Source organism: Thermobia domestica, chromosome 6, assembly GCF_964235325.1.
Source record: "Thermobia domestica chromosome 6, izTheDome1.hap1.1, whole genome shotgun sequence".
NCBI lineage: Eukaryota > Metazoa > Arthropoda > Insecta > Zygentoma > Lepismatidae > Thermobia > Thermobia domestica.
Genome location: NC_137459.1, coordinates 175,194,110 through 175,212,902, shown reverse-complemented (window position 1 = coordinate 175,212,902; position 18,793 = coordinate 175,194,110). Strand labels below are relative to the sequence as shown.

At 36.9% G+C, this 18,793-nt stretch overlaps 1 protein-coding gene across 4 annotated transcripts in view; it reads right to left on the bottom strand.

The window, feature by feature from the left end:
- The window catches only part of LOC145688339 (DNA-directed RNA polymerase I subunit RPA1-like), a 475,886-nt gene that overhangs the window by 376,588 nt on the left and 80,505 nt on the right, over positions 1-18,793 (bottom strand). For all 4 annotated transcript variants that reach the window (XM_081762462.1, XM_081762461.1, XM_081762464.1 and 1 more), the window contains exons 12-15: positions 17,748-17,970; positions 8,759-8,873; positions 2,661-2,853; positions 1,909-2,082 (exon numbers count right to left, since the gene is read on the bottom strand). In XM_081762462.1, coding sequence (XP_081618588.1) covers positions 1,909-2,082; positions 2,661-2,853; positions 8,759-8,873; positions 17,748-17,970 — 705 coding nt within the window. The remainder of the gene's footprint in view (positions 1-1,908; positions 2,083-2,660; positions 2,854-8,758; positions 8,874-17,747; positions 17,971-18,793) is intronic.

Sequence of the window (18,793 nt, the reverse complement as noted above, 5' to 3'; positions counted from 1 at the left end):
ATCATCTTTATATTATTTACGAAAATCTAGGAGAATGATACTCGTATATTGAAAGTTTGGATTTTCACGAAAACACATGTACATTAGACATATCTACAAGCCAAGAAGAATAACAGTGAAATTTCATATCAAAGTTGTATATTATTACATTATTATTTCTGACATTACTTTCAATTTGCTTCATATAGTGCCGAAGAGAACTGTTCCGGTTTGGAAAAACCGCTTCCGCCTTTTTTTTATTGTTCTTTTTTTTTTTTTTTTTTTTTCTTGATCTTTTAGTCGAAAACAATGTGAAGTTTATATAGCTACCTTTTGTTAAATGACATACTTACTAATATAGATCATAACACAATAAAAATCTGAAAGATTGGAATGTAATTATTGCGTACTGTACGTAAACTACCTAGGTACTATACTTTTCACCACTTGCATTATTTTTCACTCAACTTTCTTTGTCCACCTCCGTAAGCATTAGCAACTTAGGATGAGTGTAGCATGTGATATCTAAACGAAAAGTGGACTACTGAAGTCGAATAGAGCAATGAAGTTGTAGCAGAAAATAAGTTATCGAGTAAGGTGGCTTTCTCGAGTGTCGCATTGTGTTTGATCGGTTTGTTCGCAATATGAAGCCTCCGACGATGGATCATCATTGCAACTTTCGAACTCGCGAACCACTTTTCGTATAGATATCATATGCTACACTCATCCCAAGTTGCTAATGCTTACGAAGGTAAACAAAGAAACTTGAGTAAAAAATATTAGAAGTGGTGAAAAATATAGTAGTTTACGTACAGTACGTAATAATTACATTCCAATCTTTCATATTTTTATTGTGTTATGGTCTATATTAGTAAGTATGTCATTTAACAAAAGGTAGCTATATAAATTCTACATTGTTTCCGACTAAAAGAGCAAGAAAAATCCAACAACAATAAAATAAAGCGGAAGCCGTTCTTCCAGACCGGAACAGTTCTCTTCGGCACTATATGAACCAAATTGAAAGTAATGTCAGAAATAATAATGTAATAATATACAACTTGGATATCAAATTTCACTGTTAGTTTTCTTGGCTTGTAGATTGTTTAACTTCCACATGTTTTCGTTTTCGTGATAGTCCAAACTTTCAATATACGAGTATCAGTCTCCTAGATTTTCGTAAATAACTATAAATATAATCTTAAATCTTCCAAATAAGTGCAAATAATGATCAATAAAGTTCATAATTGACTTTTTGAGAACATGCTGGTCCCAATTGATATATCACATGACTACCTTTCCATTTCAAAAAATATAGCGTCATGCAGGGTAGCGTGTGGTAAAATCACTTCCAATACAAAATTTGATATTACAATATTAACATACTAACATAACACATATAAATACAGCTATTTGTCTTGCAACTGATCCTATAGAACGTAATTTGTGGACTAATTGCTCTCTCTCTCTCTCAATATATTAAACTATATCTTATATGTTTTAACAGTAGTTGAAAGCTTCCACATATATATATCAAACCTCAAACCTTTCTCTGTTTCTGTGATGCAAATAGAGAAGAAACCTGCAAAGTTAAGGAGTAAAATTCTACCTTGCTCTTGCAGAATTGCCAAAAATTAAATTATCAGCCAATATAAAATAAAACTGACTTCATTACAAAATTATGCACTCTTGTTATTCCACCAAACTACATTTACTCAAATTCAACTGAGAAGTTTTGTCTGTTCTGTCAAACGAAGCTAGAGTTTCTACAAGTAATCGAAAAGTATTTGCACCCTGAAGAAGACTAAGTTCTATATATATATATACAAAACAGAAAGAAAGAGAAGCACGTATGTTCATGAAATTATCATTGAAAATTAACTATTTACTTGATACCATTTCTGACCAAGACAAGATTAATTATATGCGTACCTCGTAAAAGCAATGAACTAAACCATATGGGGTAGCACCATAATGAGTTTTGTCAAGTATTCCACACAACAGTTCACCCTGTCTGAGAATTACTTCAGCTTCTGACATTGTTTTGGGATCATTGAAAGGCATTCCTCCAGCTCTCCATTGCCGTGGTTTTTCTCTCTCCCAAGCCTAAAAGAGTCGTGACAAAATTTTTGTTGAAATATTTATATATTACAGAACTATTATCAATAAATGAAAGTGTACTACTCTCTTCATTTATTTTGTATATCATGTGTGATAGTTTCATTCTGATACCTTTCTGTAATTCATGATAACGCGTAATTACCAACAAATAAATGTTGTTATTGCAGACAAAATTAAGTAAATATTGTACATCTAATAGTAAGAAGCCATTTTCTTGCATCGGTTATGTGTAATGCAACAGAAAGGAGCATTAAGAAAAGGAAAGCTTTTAGTTCAAACAATTATAAAAGTTCATATTTGCTATCTTTTTCTGTTTCCTATTTGTATCAATTTATATTTGTTCCTCAAATTTGCATTGTGTTATATTCTCATTTGCAAACTAAATCTTGAATACTGCATTGATGAAAACGAAACAAAGGCAGTAAGTCTGTCTTACATCAACAGATTCAGGTTTACAAATCGAATTGAACCATGAACATGAGAAAATCCGCTATTAGTAAAATTCGATATCGATGTTGTTTGATATTTCATATTAAATAGAACTTAGCTCGACCAATACCCACCTTGCTTGAAATTTTGGCAGTTGAATGAAGATTGATAAGCGATCTTCCCGCAGGAATCAAATTTATGATTATGGTAGAAATGATTTGTTTTCCTGACCACAACGGCTTTGGCTTCAATATAGTAGGTGGAAGTAGTCTGTACGGTCTTTTCAGGTAATACAAGGCCTCGTAGACATACTGGCAATAATCGGCTCTGAAAAACAAATGCTCAATATACTAAGGTAATCAGCAAATAACAATTCTCTATCAAAAATTGGGAATATGTTACTCTCAATTGACTCCATTTAACTCTCCAAGCTGGGTTCAAAAAAAAAAAAAATCATGATTAAGATAGTTTCGTTTCTTTTTGTTTAATCGATTTTCTTTTAAATTTAAATCACTTATACCGGATTTAAAAAAAAAAAGAAAAGAAAAGAAAACCAATTTAAATAATAATCCTTTTTTAACTGGTAAATTAGAGGTGTTCACATTTCTTTCTTTATGTGATGCTAGAATGAAAAGGAAATCGGAGGTTTTCTTATAGGGTGTAACTTAATGTAATAAACGTCAAGAGGTAATTCCTGACACACTTTGATAAGCAAAGTCCTATGAAAACGTAGCAAAGTTAGCGGGAGCCGAATGTGTGGAAACAATAAGGTCAAAGCGGTAGATATCCAAAACCAAGAAGCTTATAAACGGTGGTCTAGAAAGTCTAGAGGTGGCGCTTAAGTTTAACATGCTACAGTACAGGAGTGCTGTCATTGTGCTGCGAGTATCGAATAGGACAAGTGGAGGTGCTCGACTGAAACATGGTGCGTTATTCAAACCGTGAACAGGCCAATATGCTAGTCATGTATGGTGATGAAGATAGCAGTAAGCATGAAGCAGAACAACTCTATCGGAAGCGTTTTCCTGACATCAACCACCATACAGGATGTTTGTAGCAATTTATCGGCGCGAATGTAAAACAGGAACCATACTACTGCGCATGTAGATGCTGGAACACCTGTTATTGGCTAACGTTTGTTAGAAAATGTGGACAATGAACGAGATACGAGTACGAGGGAACTTTGCCGTGAAATACATGTTAGTTACATGAAAATGCCTTGTACCCATACAACCTCGAAAAGGTACGATGACTGACAAAGAGAATTTCCAACCATGTGACGCATTCTGCCAATGGTTCATTGAACAGACCACTACCATCATGCTGTTTCAGGCATCAGTACTGCTCACTGACGAGGCCACGTTTGGAAAGGATGGTATCGCCAATATGCACACACACACACATGCACATCGAAGGCCAAGATGCACATCCCCATGGCATGGTTGTAACTCACCATCACCAACTATTTGGACTCAATGTACGGTGTGGTATTGTCCATGATCAACTGATCGGCCCATACATGTTACTCCAAAGAATGAATGGAGTACAGTATTTGACCTTCCTGCAGGATCCACTTCCCGAATTACTGGAAAATGTTCCCCTAGCGACTCGCCACAATATGTAGTATAAGCATGATGGGGCTCCCGCGCAGTTCAGTGCGAATGTCCGCCAATAGCTGAACAACAACTTCCCAAGACGTTGGATCGGGTGTGGTGGTCCAGTGCATTGGCCTGTCATGTCTCCGAACCTGCATCCATTGGAATTTTATGTGTGGGAACACTTTAAAAGTGCGGTGTATGCTACTCCTGTCAACGAATTGGAACAGCGTGTCCATAACGCCTGTGCACCTGTTCGCCATAATCCAGGTATCTTCGAACGGGTTCGGCGTTGCCATGCATGCATTGCTGTCTATGGCGAACACTTTGAACATCTCCTGTGATGTACTCGATGAACGTATGTTTGTCTCTGCACGTCGATATCTACCGCTTCGAATTTACTGTTCGCATGTTTTCGACCCTCGCTAACCCTGCCAATATGTTGTATGTTCATAGAACCTTTTGTTGCTTATCTCGGTGTCACCAATCACTTCTCGACGTTTGTTACATTAATTACGTTTGTTACTTTAATTTAGTTAGTGCATACATCAATATACATAATATACACATTAATACGATTGAAAATACAAAACTTACGAAGACCTTAAAACGTTCTCAAATGCAGAAGAACCGAAAGTAAATAAAATAAAAGACAAACATGAATATTGAAATATATTACATACATAATATACAATAAGTAGCTCGTGTACAATTTTTATATGAGTGCTTAAGTAATTGTACGTATTTGTCGAAACGGAAGACCGAAACGCAAATTCTTGTGTTTACATAAGAGTTTATTATAAACGGAACCATTCTTCTTACAAGCAAAATCTTGAAATGTTCATATTTTAGATTTAGGATAAACTACAAATAGTCTTGGCCATAAATTAACTCTTTCAGTACAATTTTCGCACGTAAGGGCACTATTATCAGAGTCATTAACAACCAACTTATATAAGAATATTTGATCAGCCGCTATCCGCCTTTCGAATAACCTGCTACATTCAAACTTAATCAACGATCTTCTATAAGATTTTATTCAGAAATGCAGACCAGTAGGTTTTTAATATAGAAAAACGAGAAATCTTGTGCAATTCTCTCAATGTGCAATTTATGCGTAGATGACCAAACAACCGACCCATATTCCAATCGAGATTTAACAATATTATTGGATAGTAATTTAAGGAGAGATGTATTATTAAATTTCATTGAATTATGTATTATAAATCCTAACCATTTATAGGAATTATTTCTCAATCTCCTACTTGAATTATCCGGTATCATGGTATAATCTCAAAGCACGTAAATGAATAAACTGACAACAAACAGTTATTTCCATCAATTTCAACGTTTAGTTTTCAAGTTGGGCATATGCAGGAGGAAAGGAAACTGGGACCCGGAGCCCAAGCTCTAACGTAACATTATATTTGCTTTATACACTCGCATGACTTCAAAATTCTAGACGTTCTAAATAGCTGACCTAAATTTTTCAGCACATACATATATACTAATTACATAGACATTTGTCCTCCAAGTTCATGAAACAGACTAAACTCCATGACAAAATATTTGAAATTAATATTCTTGTTACGACATATTTCAGAAGCAGCATTGTTACCAACAAGACGAAAATAAATAATACATGTTAAATATATATCTTTCCGCTCTGTATGTTATACAAATGTTTAGGTTAGGTTAAGCAATTATGGTAAATTCACAGTAAGGTTGTGGAAAATAAAACAGATTATTATTAAATACAGAAGGTTAAACATCAACATGAAATACTAATATAGACGTATTCAAATTATTAGACTCAACATTCAGTTTCTGAATATTTTATTGTTCTTACAATATTATGTGAGAAAATACGTTCGAACTTAGTCCAAATTTCTAGTTGGTGTGGCATATGCTTTTCAATATCAATAAAACAATGCGTACGTGAAATTCAAATATAATTACTATAAAGTGTGTATATCCAAATTGGAAACAATAAATGAAATGGAAGAAAATTATCTCTCACACAAAGATTAAAATTTCTTATGAAATCCCTTATTCTTTATTAAGTCTTTTATCCTTTGTGGCATCCTATGTACGAGTTTAGCACATTTTGCCTTCAATTCAGCATCGTGATACCACAAATTGTTGATCTCCTTGATCAATTGAAGTTTGGTTCTAATGTGCTTCTTCTCTAGGTTTTCTCTCATGAAGCTCCAAAAGTTTTCAATCGAGTTCATATCAGGACTATTGCTTCGCCACGGAAGAACACTAATTTCGTTGTCCTCGAAGAAGTTTGTCACAACTTTGGCTCGGTGACATGGGGCTCCATCATGCATAAAGATGAAATGTACGTCATCAAACCAGAGTGCAGTCTGGGAAAGCAGTTCTTCTTAAAGAACTTGTAGGTATTGGTCGTGCTTCATTGTTCCCTCTACCATACAGTCTTCCAGGCCCGAAGACAGAGACCACACCCTTCACCATGACTGAAGTAGGATGTTTCACGGTTTATTAAACACATTTCAACTTGAATTCCTCCCAGGTCAACGTCGCACATATTGTGAACATTCATCAGACACAATGATACATGATTCATCAATGAAATACACTATTCTCCAATTGTCAGCAGTCCAATGTTCTACGCCTCGTGCCCATTCGAGGCGCTTTTTTGCTATAATTGGAGTAGACACTAATGTTTGTTTTCTTTCTTGACCGTGTGTGGTCAAGAAAGAAAACACGAAGAATCCTTCGAACACTTTCAGAGCAAATGTCTCCGCCATACTTATGCTTAAGTCTCTTAGAAGTTGCACTTCTTTTTCCCAGAGCCAATCTTTTTAGTTTTCTGATACCTTCTAGCGATAGCTTTGGTTTTCGCCCACATTTCCCAACCCTATTTTGGCTCTTGTTCATTTCAACAGAAATTCTACTCACAGATTTTTGTTCTATCCCAACTCTACTAGCAATGTATTGCCGTGAATATCTTATTTCCACCAAAAGTATTTTGCTAACTTCCATTTTACGCGGAGAAATATATTTTGCTTTTCCCATTATGCTGCAATAACAGGACTACACGGAATAAGAGATTGATACACGAAACACGTCACGATCATTTTCAACTGGCCCATTCGAACTGTTGAGCGCTTTGAATGTCGTTAACTTCTTACGACAGCAACCACAACACTTCAGACTGTAACTTGTTGATAGGAACCACAATAGGTATATACAATTGAAACACCACTTTCAGATTCCCCCCCCCCCTCACTAATACCATCTGCTGTTCAACGGTAATATCACCACTTCAACTGTACAGTAAACAAATGAAGGATTCTATATTGGTGGTTTAACCATTAAAGTAAATGTTCTAAAACTCTGACATTAGGACTCCTACATCAATATTGTATTTTTCGAGCGTGAGTCTAATAATTTGAACACGCCTGTGTAAAATATCAAAATTGGAGTGTGAATAAGACACTAGAGGAAAAGGACGCAGTATTACTGGGAGATGACACGGTAAATGACGTGAACAACTAAAGATCAAACTATCGGTGTAACACAAATCAAAATTCTCTGTTACAGTGAGATACTTATTTTCAGAATACATTTTAAACCCCCTTTTTGGCCTCTTTTTTACGCATTGTAATGAAAGTGCCATGTTAAAACTTAGCTCGATCGAAGTTCTATATTCAAAAATTCATTTCAAACGATTTAACCGTTTTCCCGTGATAATGAGACAAACAACGTCGACTTGAATATCGAGAGAACAAAACTAAGTTTCCCCTTCCCTCCTTAGAAGAGGATTTTTTCAAAAGCTGGAGCAAGTGCACTATTATTTTTAATGAGGAGTTTATATACGAAGTTTCATTTCCCTAACTTGAGAGGCATTTGAGACATGCCGCCTTTAGCATTAATTTTGATCCTCCTACCTCCTGAGGATATGGCTTTTAATCAAGGTGGCACTATTTCAGTTAATGAAAACCCAGTTTGAGTTAAGCACTATTTCAAAAATTTACTTCAAATGGTTCAGCCCGTTATACGGTAAAACGGCTATGGCATATTACTACGATATTTATAATTCCGAACCAAAAAATTGTAAGTACTGAATGTTAAATGGATTCAAGCTTTCTTCTCAAGTTACCTGCACAATATAAAATCAGCATATTGATTAGATTAGTATATATTGACTACATTCTTGGTTCATTAATCGTTTTTAACTTTGTTTAAACTTTCATTATTAAGCTTATCATCATATGGAGTAAGATGCGAGTTCCAGGCTTACATTTGATTAGTGTCCCAGAAATAATCAGAAATATTACATTTTATTTCTGTTTACTTCTGTTGTTGTGAAAGCAAATAAATTCGAGTTAAATCAATAGATTAAAGAAATAATCGATTTAAATTGTGATTTAAGTCAATCATCCCTGCCTCCAAATCAAACTAAATATATACATATTTCGAATCCTTAAAAACCATTAATGTTGGATGTTTACATTTCTAGCTGAATATTTTTAGCTATTCTAACTTTCAAATATAAAATATTATATGAATGAGAGGTTTCAGCAACTATTCACTATTTCCTGGGAAGTGATTTATTTTGCATTCTCTCTTCGGGATTCATTTATTCAAACTATTAGGTTATAGCTTACCTTTCAAAAAATCTTCCTCTGACAGTTAACTTTGCACCGGATATAACATGATCTTGGATTAATCCACTAAGTGGGGTACCATCCTTCGGTACCAAATACTGCTTTGAAACACTAACTGAAAATAAAAATGAATGTATAAAATACGAACAAAAAGTATACTTCATAAATACTTTCAGTGAGACAGTTAATTCGTAATTAGTAACAAAATCCACATATTTAGACGCAACAGCTAGCACAGAGTTGTTACACACCTTGAGATACAAAAATGTTTGACTTCCAGGTATTCCAGATCTAATATGTAAAATTTCACGATGACACAGTTTTGTATGTACAACTTTACACCACTATTTGCAGAGTTCTACTTCGGCAGCAAGAGTTCTGTACGCAATTTGTCAACTTATTTTTGTAATGAACTAGCCGAAATACCCGTATTTAGCACGGGAAGAATAAGTCTATGGAAAATATTTGAAAGGTATATTTGAACTTTGTTTCTACCCATTACCTATTTAATCAAAGTGAAATAAGAACTCCCACGTGGTTATATGGTTAGCGTACGCACCTCTGACGTGAGACCTAGATTCGATTCCCGGTGAGAGTTCATGTGGTTCGAATCCGACGTTAAATTGTAGGTCCATGTCTTACATAGTCTCACGTCTCGATGCTGAACGGGATACTAAACTCAAAATCAACTAACCAAAGTGAAATGAAGAAAGCTCAGCTCGAACCAAGTGCTAACTATGTTCAAAAATCCATTTCCGATTTCGTAACCGTTATTTTTGGATAAAAACATAAAACCTCTTCTCTTCTTAGGACGTGCATTTCAAAGTGCAATAATAAAACCCAGATCGACGTAGTGTTCTAACATTTATTTTAAACAGTTCAAACGTTTCCTCGCTCTGGTCATTTAATGAATACAAAAGTGAAAATAAGATACAGAGTTTAGAAATTGTCCTTCCTTCTCTAGAAGCAAAACTTTCGAAACCACTGGGAGAAGCACAATAAAAACTTATTTTGAACGAGATTAGTGAGATACACTGGTTCAAAAATTCGTTGCAAACTCTTCAGTCTTTTCTCATGATGATAAGACAGACAACCTCAATGTGATTTGTATGCATTAAGGACAAAATTGTAGAAATTTTCCATTCCCCATCAAAAGCGGAATATCCGAAAACGCTACGTCACGTATCTACATATTTTTGATAAAACTTTTATATACCGAGTTTTATCTTCCTAACATTAAGGGGCTTCTGAGATGCACTATTACTGGCATAAATGTTGAACCCCCCTTCCTCTCCACACTTAGGATTTTAATTAAAATAATATAGAAGCTTCCGTTGAGGTAAGTACTATGTTCAAAAATTCATTTCAAACGGCTTACCAGTTTTCCCGTTATAATGTAATAAACAATGTCGATTTCATGTTTATAATATACATACAGGGTGCGCTCACAAAGTTTCAAGACTGGTCTCAGAATAACAAATGTATTACACACTTTTGTGCAGCGAACTAAAAGTCTTCGAAATATGACCCTTGGGCATCAACACACCGCTACCAGCGTGTTTTTCATCGTTCATAGGCTCCCTGAAAGTCTGCGCGCAAGGCTGTGAAGAGACCTCATCGAAGCCGCCTGGACAGCTGGAATCGTGTGGAATCGCTTTCCTTTTAGGTCTTTCTTGATTTGGAGGAACAAAACAAAGGCACTGGGAGCGAGGTAAGGACTGTAGGGTGGATGTGACAGAATTGCCAAGACCTGTTGCTGGCCGCGGTGTGTTGATGCCCAAGGGTCATATTTCGAAGACTTTCAGTTTGCTGTACAAAAATGTGTAATACATTTGTTATTCTGAGACCAGTTTTGAAACTTTGTGAACGCACCCTGTATATATACTGACTAGCCAGAATATTATGATTACTCACCTATATCTGGTATGTCCAACTTTGGCACACAGGACAGCAGCAATAATGTGGTTTGGCATGGAAGCAATGATAATTTAGCAGGTGGTTGGAGACTAAGTGAACCACAAAAGTCACTTAATTCCTGTAAATTTCGCAGAATGTTTCTGGACAAGTACCTTTTCTTACAGGTACTTCGTGAACTCGTGTTATTATTCAGTTCAAACGCTCTTGGCTTCGTGAATTATGTCCAAGAATTTGAAACTTAAAATGTATAAAACGATAATTATGCCTATTGTGTTCCACAGTTGCGAAATATAGTCGTTTAGTTTTTAAGAAAAAACGCAGATTGAAAGAATCTGAGAAAGTTCTGAGGAAAATATTCAGACCTAAGAGGTAGGGGAACGGGGAATGGCGAAAACTTCATAACAAGAAGCTGCATAATTTATACCTTCACCTAACATTGCTAGAGTGATTAAGTATTAATATAAGAAGCTCAGATAGGAGGTCATGTAGACAGAATGGAATAAAGTATGAACTCTTTCAAAATACTAATTGGAGAACCAATTGGAAAAAAGATCATTAGAAAGACCTAGGCGCAGATGGAAGAACTGTATTAAGATGGATCTCACAGAAATAGTAATACAAAGTAGAAACTGAATCCAGTTGACTAAGGACAGAAGTAAATGGAGAACTTCCATAAATGCGGCATTGAACCTTCAACTTGCATAGGTCATAATTAATTAAATTCTGCGGAGGGGTCGATGATCTGACGTTCGATTACACCCCGAAGGTATTCAATTCGGTTAAGATCTTGCGAGGTTGGGAGCCATTGCAATAATTGAAATTCATCCCTATGCTCCTTGAACAACTGCAGTACAATGTTGGTATTGTGACAAGGAGCGTTGTCCTGCTGAACGATGCCATTGTGAGCTGGAAATATGGCCAACATTAATGGGTGTACATGATCATCAATGGTTTACCGATAATTAAGAGCTGTCATGGTGCCCTCTACACCTGGCCCAAGTATGACAATTACTGGGCGCATTACCGGGCCCAACTATGACCATATGAATGTTTCTCACATCATAAAGGTACCGTCAATGGCCTGTAGTCGTCCTATTGTGCACGTCTCGAGCAGCTACTTTTCTGGAAGACGACGGATTCTGATCTGTCCATTGAAGTAATGAAGATTACATGTAGCTCATCGAGTATGCAACGTTGTGCCATTGCTCGGCAGTCCAATGACGATGGGCATGTACTCATTTTAGCTGTAATCGACGATGCCTGTCGTTAACATTGGTGCACGTATGAGACGTTGGCTGCGGACGCCAATACCTAACAGTGTATGGTACTCGTAGTTTGTCCACTCTTTAATTTTGCTGTTTATTGTGCCACAGTTTGCTCACTATCCTGTTGTACCAATGTCGATGGTCTACGACGTCCGACATCTTTAATGACGCGTGACCGCCCTTGTCGTTGGTGCTGGTTTCACCGTCCTTTTCCCACCTTTGGAAGACAGTAACCACGGCAGTTCGCGAACACTCTACAAGTCGCATTGTTTCCGAGATACCCGTTTGCAGCCGTCTATCATAATCTGGCATCAATCAAACTCTAATACATTGCCGGCCTTCCCCATTCTACGCACAAGTATCACAGACTGATCGAGTTTGATTAATGTCACCGTCTGATAGGTTCAGCTATCCCCCGTGTCTTTTATGTCAGCCCAAGGACATTGTTAAAAAATAACAGGTGGTAATCATGTTTTGGTTGGTGAGTGAATATTATAATATAGAGGGTGAGCGAGAACTAACTACCTACTGAGGATTGTTTATAACTTTTTTAGTACTTAACAAATTTTGATGAAACAAAAAGCATTTTGTTCTTTACAATGGTTGAATTTATGATGTCATATCTCACTTACGTCGTCGCACGTATCAGTGGCGGACCATGGCGCAACGTATAACCTTGCGTGATCGTTCTCAGCTGGCATCTCGGTACGAAGCGTGGAAGTCCGTGGTACAAACACTATGATGGTGGCGAAGTGTGAAAGGACCTCGTACTTCGGTAGAGGCACAGACCATAAGGAACTGCCATTCGGAACTAGTGAACACGGGTTCTGTAACAGCTATTAGGAGACGCGGTCGCATCAAAAGATCCAAGTCAGAAGAAAATGTGCAAGAGGTTTAGAAAATGTTCACTCGAAGTCTTCAGAAATCACAAAGACAGACACCTCACGAAAGTGGTTTAATATGACACACAATCCGAACTCTTCTGAAGGAAGAGTAAAACTTTCGTCCATGGAAATCACATTACTGCCAGGAATTATCGCTGAAAGAAAGTGAAAGAAAGTTGGAGTATGAGATGATGATGCTTGCTTGGTATGAAGACTGGTCCGATCTTTTCGGTAATATCCTGTTGTCAGATGAAGATATGTTTTATGTTTGACGATTTGTTAACCGGCACAATTGTTATTACTGAACAGAAGAGGATCCGAGGGTGGTTGCTGGAAAAAGCCAACATCACCCACACGTCACTGTGTGGTGCAGCATAACAACCATGAAAACAGTGGGTCAGTACGTCATTCGGGACACAATGAACGAAGACGATACCTTGCTTAAATGTTTCCGGTATTGTAACTACGTGGGGCAATTACAACGATCTAATCTTTATGCAAAATGAGGTCGCGTCTAATTTCGCACGTCCTGTCCGTACTTTGCTTCACACCCATTTTCCAGGACGCTGGTTAGGACGTCGTGGCCACCTTGAATGGTCAGCAAGGGTCCTGACCTAACGCCCTGCAACTTCTCCCTCCTACCGGGCAGCGAAAGAGGAAATTAATTGGACAAAAGCAAATACTCTTGATGAACTGGAGGAGCGAATTCGCCAAGTTCTTCCAAACGTACCGCTGGAGTATCGGCAGAAATCTGTCGCAAACATCCACAACCGTTTTCGAAAACTGGTGGATAATGGCTGCGCTTATGTGGAATTTCAGCAATGCATGACAATTCTACCACTGTAAGGAACTAAATTATATTTGTTTCATGAAAATTAGTTAAGTATTAAAAGAATTATAAACAACTTTCACTTGAGAATTAATATCCACTCATCCTATAGAGAAAAAAAAAATGAAGAAATTGCTCCCTTTGTTCACCAATAACGGATGAATGAATGGACTTGAGTTTAGTGTCCCTTTCAGCAGTGAAACTTCATGAGACATGAATCTACAGTTTGATGCGGGATCCGAATCACTTGAACTTCCATCGGGAATTGAACCCGAATCTCCCGCGACAGAGGAGCATACACCAACCATACGGCCACAAGAGAGCTCCCATCAGAAACAGAAAGCTCTAAAACCCTGACCAGGGAAGGGTCCGAATGGGGCACTCAAGTTGCCGGACGACATGTATCAGATATGAAAGAGGCTGTGAAACTATGTACATATGCAAATTTATAGCGGCTGAGGGCAACATGGAAAAGCAGGAGAGCCGGAAGAAATATGGCCGATTATAGGGCCCTGCAACAGAGAAAGTTAAGGAATCTCTCATCCTACGCGTGAATGGCCACAGAAATTAAGGTCAAATATTTAGTAGTAGATGCATGATAAGATCTGCTATACCTGTAATTAACATCATGAGTGGCCATATTGAGTGGCCATCTTGAATTCGGATTCACAATGTAAAGTGGTTCATGTGGCATATGAAATAGCACTAAAATTTTACCACGAATTCATTGGTATTAACCATTTTGTAGTAACTTTATTATGAGTTGAGAAGTAACATGAAAGAAAATCGTGAGGGGATATTTGAACAAACGTCGGAATAATTTTGGCACAGGATGCACATCTAGAAAAAAAATTACAAATAGGATTTGCACATGCAAAGATTTTGTAATATTTCAGTGTTAAAGATGGATAGTTGTCGTCACGTTAAAACACCCGACACAAAGGAAGGCTAGGGATTACAGGTACAATTATGACGTGGTCCTTCTCAAAGAAAAGAAATTATAATATATATCATCAAGTATACTGATAAAGGTACATACCAATCTATGAAAGACAGTTGATCTTAAGAGTATATATAAGAATGTGATGAAATCAGAAGAGATGTTTTCACCTGACACGCTATCATTTATCTCTAACATTTGATATTCTTCGACCACTGTATCAATATTCATTAAAAACTACATTTCTGATTTTCTGTACAGGATTCATATTCATGCCCACAAGAAGAAATAACATTTACAAATGATAAATTAGAATATACCTTCTCTTTTTTTTTTTCTTTCTTTCACTTCCTCAACAGTGGCTCACTGACCAAGGGCATATTAACCTTGCTACCAACCACTCTATCTTACTTGACTACTTCACTGATAACGCAGATATTAGCTAATGAGCTTTCTCGCTACTTTCTGTCTGCAAACAGGACACACAGCAGGTGGCATGGACTCACCTGTGGTCTCTTCTTTCTCTGTCGTCAATGACAATCTTTCCCTTACTCGCAACTATTCTCCATGTAAACACACTTTTCCTTTGGTGTGTTCGCGCCTTGTGGACTTTGTGGTGGACAAACACTGTGCTCGTGGGTTTTCTCGGGGTTCTTCCGTTTCCTCTCACTTTCTTCATTCCACCATTTCACTCAATTCTCATCATCACCGTCTCCTTTAGCCTCACCGGCATAACCGTGGGATGGCTTAGAGATTTCATTTCATTTTTTTCCTTTGGTCTGTATAAAAACCAGAGTTCTCCAAGCTCTAGCTTTTGCGTCATACTAGTGAGTCTATCACAGAGTTTATATGTGTCCTTCTTGCATGTTACTTCTCAACTTACAATAGTTACTACAGAATGGTTAACACCAATGTATTCCTGGTAAAATTTCAGTGCTATTTCATATGCCACATGACCCACTTTATCTTTTATACTGTGAATCCAAGTTCAAGATGGCCACTTTCAATATGGCGGCCATTATGTTCATTACATATAGCAGATCTTATACATCTACTACTAAACATTTAGCTTCATTTCTGTGGCCATTCACGCGCGGAACGAGTGATTCCTTAGCTTTCTGTGTTGCTGTACCCTACGGTCGGCCATATTTCTTCCGGCTCTCCTGCTTTTCCATGTTGCCCTCAGCCGCTATAAATTTGCATATGTATATGATTTTACACCTTCTTTCATATCTCATACATGCCGCTCGAGAACTCAAGTTCCCCATTCGGACCCTTCCCTGGTGAGTTTAAACTCCATCGAGGGTGGTTCAAGAGTTATTAAGCTTTATTCATTTTCATTTATTTACCCTTCTCCCCTCACCCTCCCCTAAGATATACTGTCAAAATGAAATGATAAAAAACCTCTCAGGTTTGAACTTCATGTATGTTGAATATTTGATTGGGATCGATCTGGTGGTTCAAAAGTTATTAATTCACGAACATAGTCACTTTTATTTTTATATTGATTGATTTTTATATATCTCCCCTCCACCCCCTCCCCTACGTTGCTCCGTCAAAGTGAAATGATAAAAATCATGCCAGTCCCGATCCTCGTTACATTGAAAATTTGATTAAGATCGGTCGGATGGTTCAAGAGTTATTAAGTTTTATTTCTTTTCTATGTTTCCCTCCTCCCCCAACTCTAAGTTGTACCGTCAAGGTAAATAGCTAAAAACACTCCAAGGCTAGAACCGCATCTACGTTGAAAATTTGATCGAGATCGATCGGGAGGTTCACGAGATTAAGAGTCACAAACATAGTCTCTTTCAATTTTCAACGAACTTAAGTTCGTTACTGAATTCTCGATGTCTGTGTGTTTGTCTGTATGTCCGTCTGTCTTGTTATTTGCGATCTTTTCAACTTTGAACTCTGCATTCGATAGAGCATCAAAAACTACCAGAGAAAGTGGTTAAATTTTTCGCGTCACTCTCATCGTCCCCGAGATATTGGCCAAAACATTGCCGATTTTCAGAGAGTTAAAGAGCCATATCTCGGGAACCGTAAGTCATAGAGAGATCATATTGGTGTTGATTAATATTTAAACCGATGGTAAATATTTTGGTACCAAATAGTAACGGGTGGCCACTGTCCAACTGGACACTGGTTTGGCCAGTGGTCACAAGTTATTATCGTTACCAAAATTTTTGCCATCTCCTTAGGTATTGATTAACACTAATATATTTCTCTATGACTTACCATTCCCGTGATATTGGCCCAAAAATGGCTAATTTCTAGATATTTAAGGAGCCATAGCTCGGGAACCGTACGTTGTAGAGAAATGATATTGATGTTGATCAATACCTAAGAGGGTGATAAATATTTTGGTAGCAAATAGTAACCAGTGGCCACTGTCCAACTGACCACTGATTTGGGTGATGACCAGTTGGCCAGTGGCCACCAATTATAAATATTATCGGTATCACAATGTTTACCATACAGTTAGGTATTGATTAATACGAAAATAATCTCTCTATGACTTACCGTTCCCGTTATATTAGCCCAAAATGGCCAATTTCTAGATATATAAGGAGCCATAGCTCGGGAACCATAAGTTGTAGAGAAATGATATTCATATTGATCAATACCTAAGATGATAGTGCATATTTTGGTACCAAATAGTAAGTGGTAGCCGCTGATTAACTGTCTACTGGTCAACTGGCCATAGTTCCCCAGATATTGGCCAAAAATGTTCGAATTTCTAGATATTTAAGTAGACATATCTCGAGAATTGTAAGTCATAGAGAGATGATATTTTACTAACTTTTTCCGAGAAAGAGAAGAAGGTGCAGATAAAAAGATTTACTTTTACATCTACGAACAATCACAGTTATCTTTCCCGCTCCATCTCTTCATTCTTTTTAAGTTCGTTGTGGCAATCCTTTTGGAGCGTCTCAACTGGTATAATATAGATTCTCTAAATTAGCAGAATTCTGATGATGAATGCAGTCAGTGTGTTTGGATAAATGCAGTGAATGCAATCAATGTTAAAATAAAACAATCAAAACATGCATGCAATACCAAAATATAAGAGTTATTCAATTACAGGTATCTCTATGAAAATTATGCGGAATATACAATCTTTCACTTATTTAATTGATTAATTGACACTGACCTATATTGTATCCTTCACTTCTTGCTACCTCGTTTTGTGGAAAGTGAGCATTCATTTCATCTCCATCAAAATCTGCATTGTATGCTTTGCAGTTTGCATAATGCAAACGGATAGTCTTTTCACCTGGCAATACTCTAGCTTTATGTGCCATAATACTTGGCTTATGTAGAGTTGGCTGCCGATTCAACAGCAAAATGTCACCATTCATCAGATGTCTATACACCTGTAGTAAATAAACAAATAAATTACACATATATTGCTAAATTCATTTTCATAATGTACATCTTACGATATTGTATTCTCAAATCACAGAATAAAACTAAACTTCTAAATTAGCAAATTAGTTTGTAGTAAAGAAACTTGAAGGCGGAAAAGATAATACTTCAATTTTCAAAATTGATGTAAACCTTTGTAACATGAAACTAGGTAAATTTTTCAACGAAGAGAGATTGTGTAATAAAAAGGATAAACTACAGCATTTTAACTAAATTTCTCTCTATTTTTAACATTTTTCAGGAATTCGAAGAAAAATCAAAATGTGATCATAACGTGTAAAAATATCATCTGTGCAACCTATGTCATACTTCCTTTAGAGTCAGGGAACAGAAATGAGTCTACACCCCACAGTCACATGGATTACTGTTGTGCTGAAGAAAACAGACCAAGACCCCAAAAAGCTAGACATTTGAAATGTGAGGTTAGATCAGATGATGATAATAAGGAGGAATGAATACAGGTAGGAAGAGATAGTCGCTCTGAACACGACTAAAGAAAACAAAGAAAGCAGAGTTTGTTAATAAAGTAATAGGCCTAGTAAGTTTAAGTTAGAGAAAAAGATATCGTGGCGATACATATAAATACAGCACCCACTGTACACGTAACAATAGAAGTGGAAAAAAAAACTCCAAATAATTAGTCAAAAGGAGCTCTTTTGTGGGTGAATACGAAAGTCTGAAAGAAGTTCTTCCATCGAGCTCATAACTTGCGAGGTGACGACGAAATATCTACACTTTAGGTTAGGTTCAATAAACGGTTATAATGAGAGA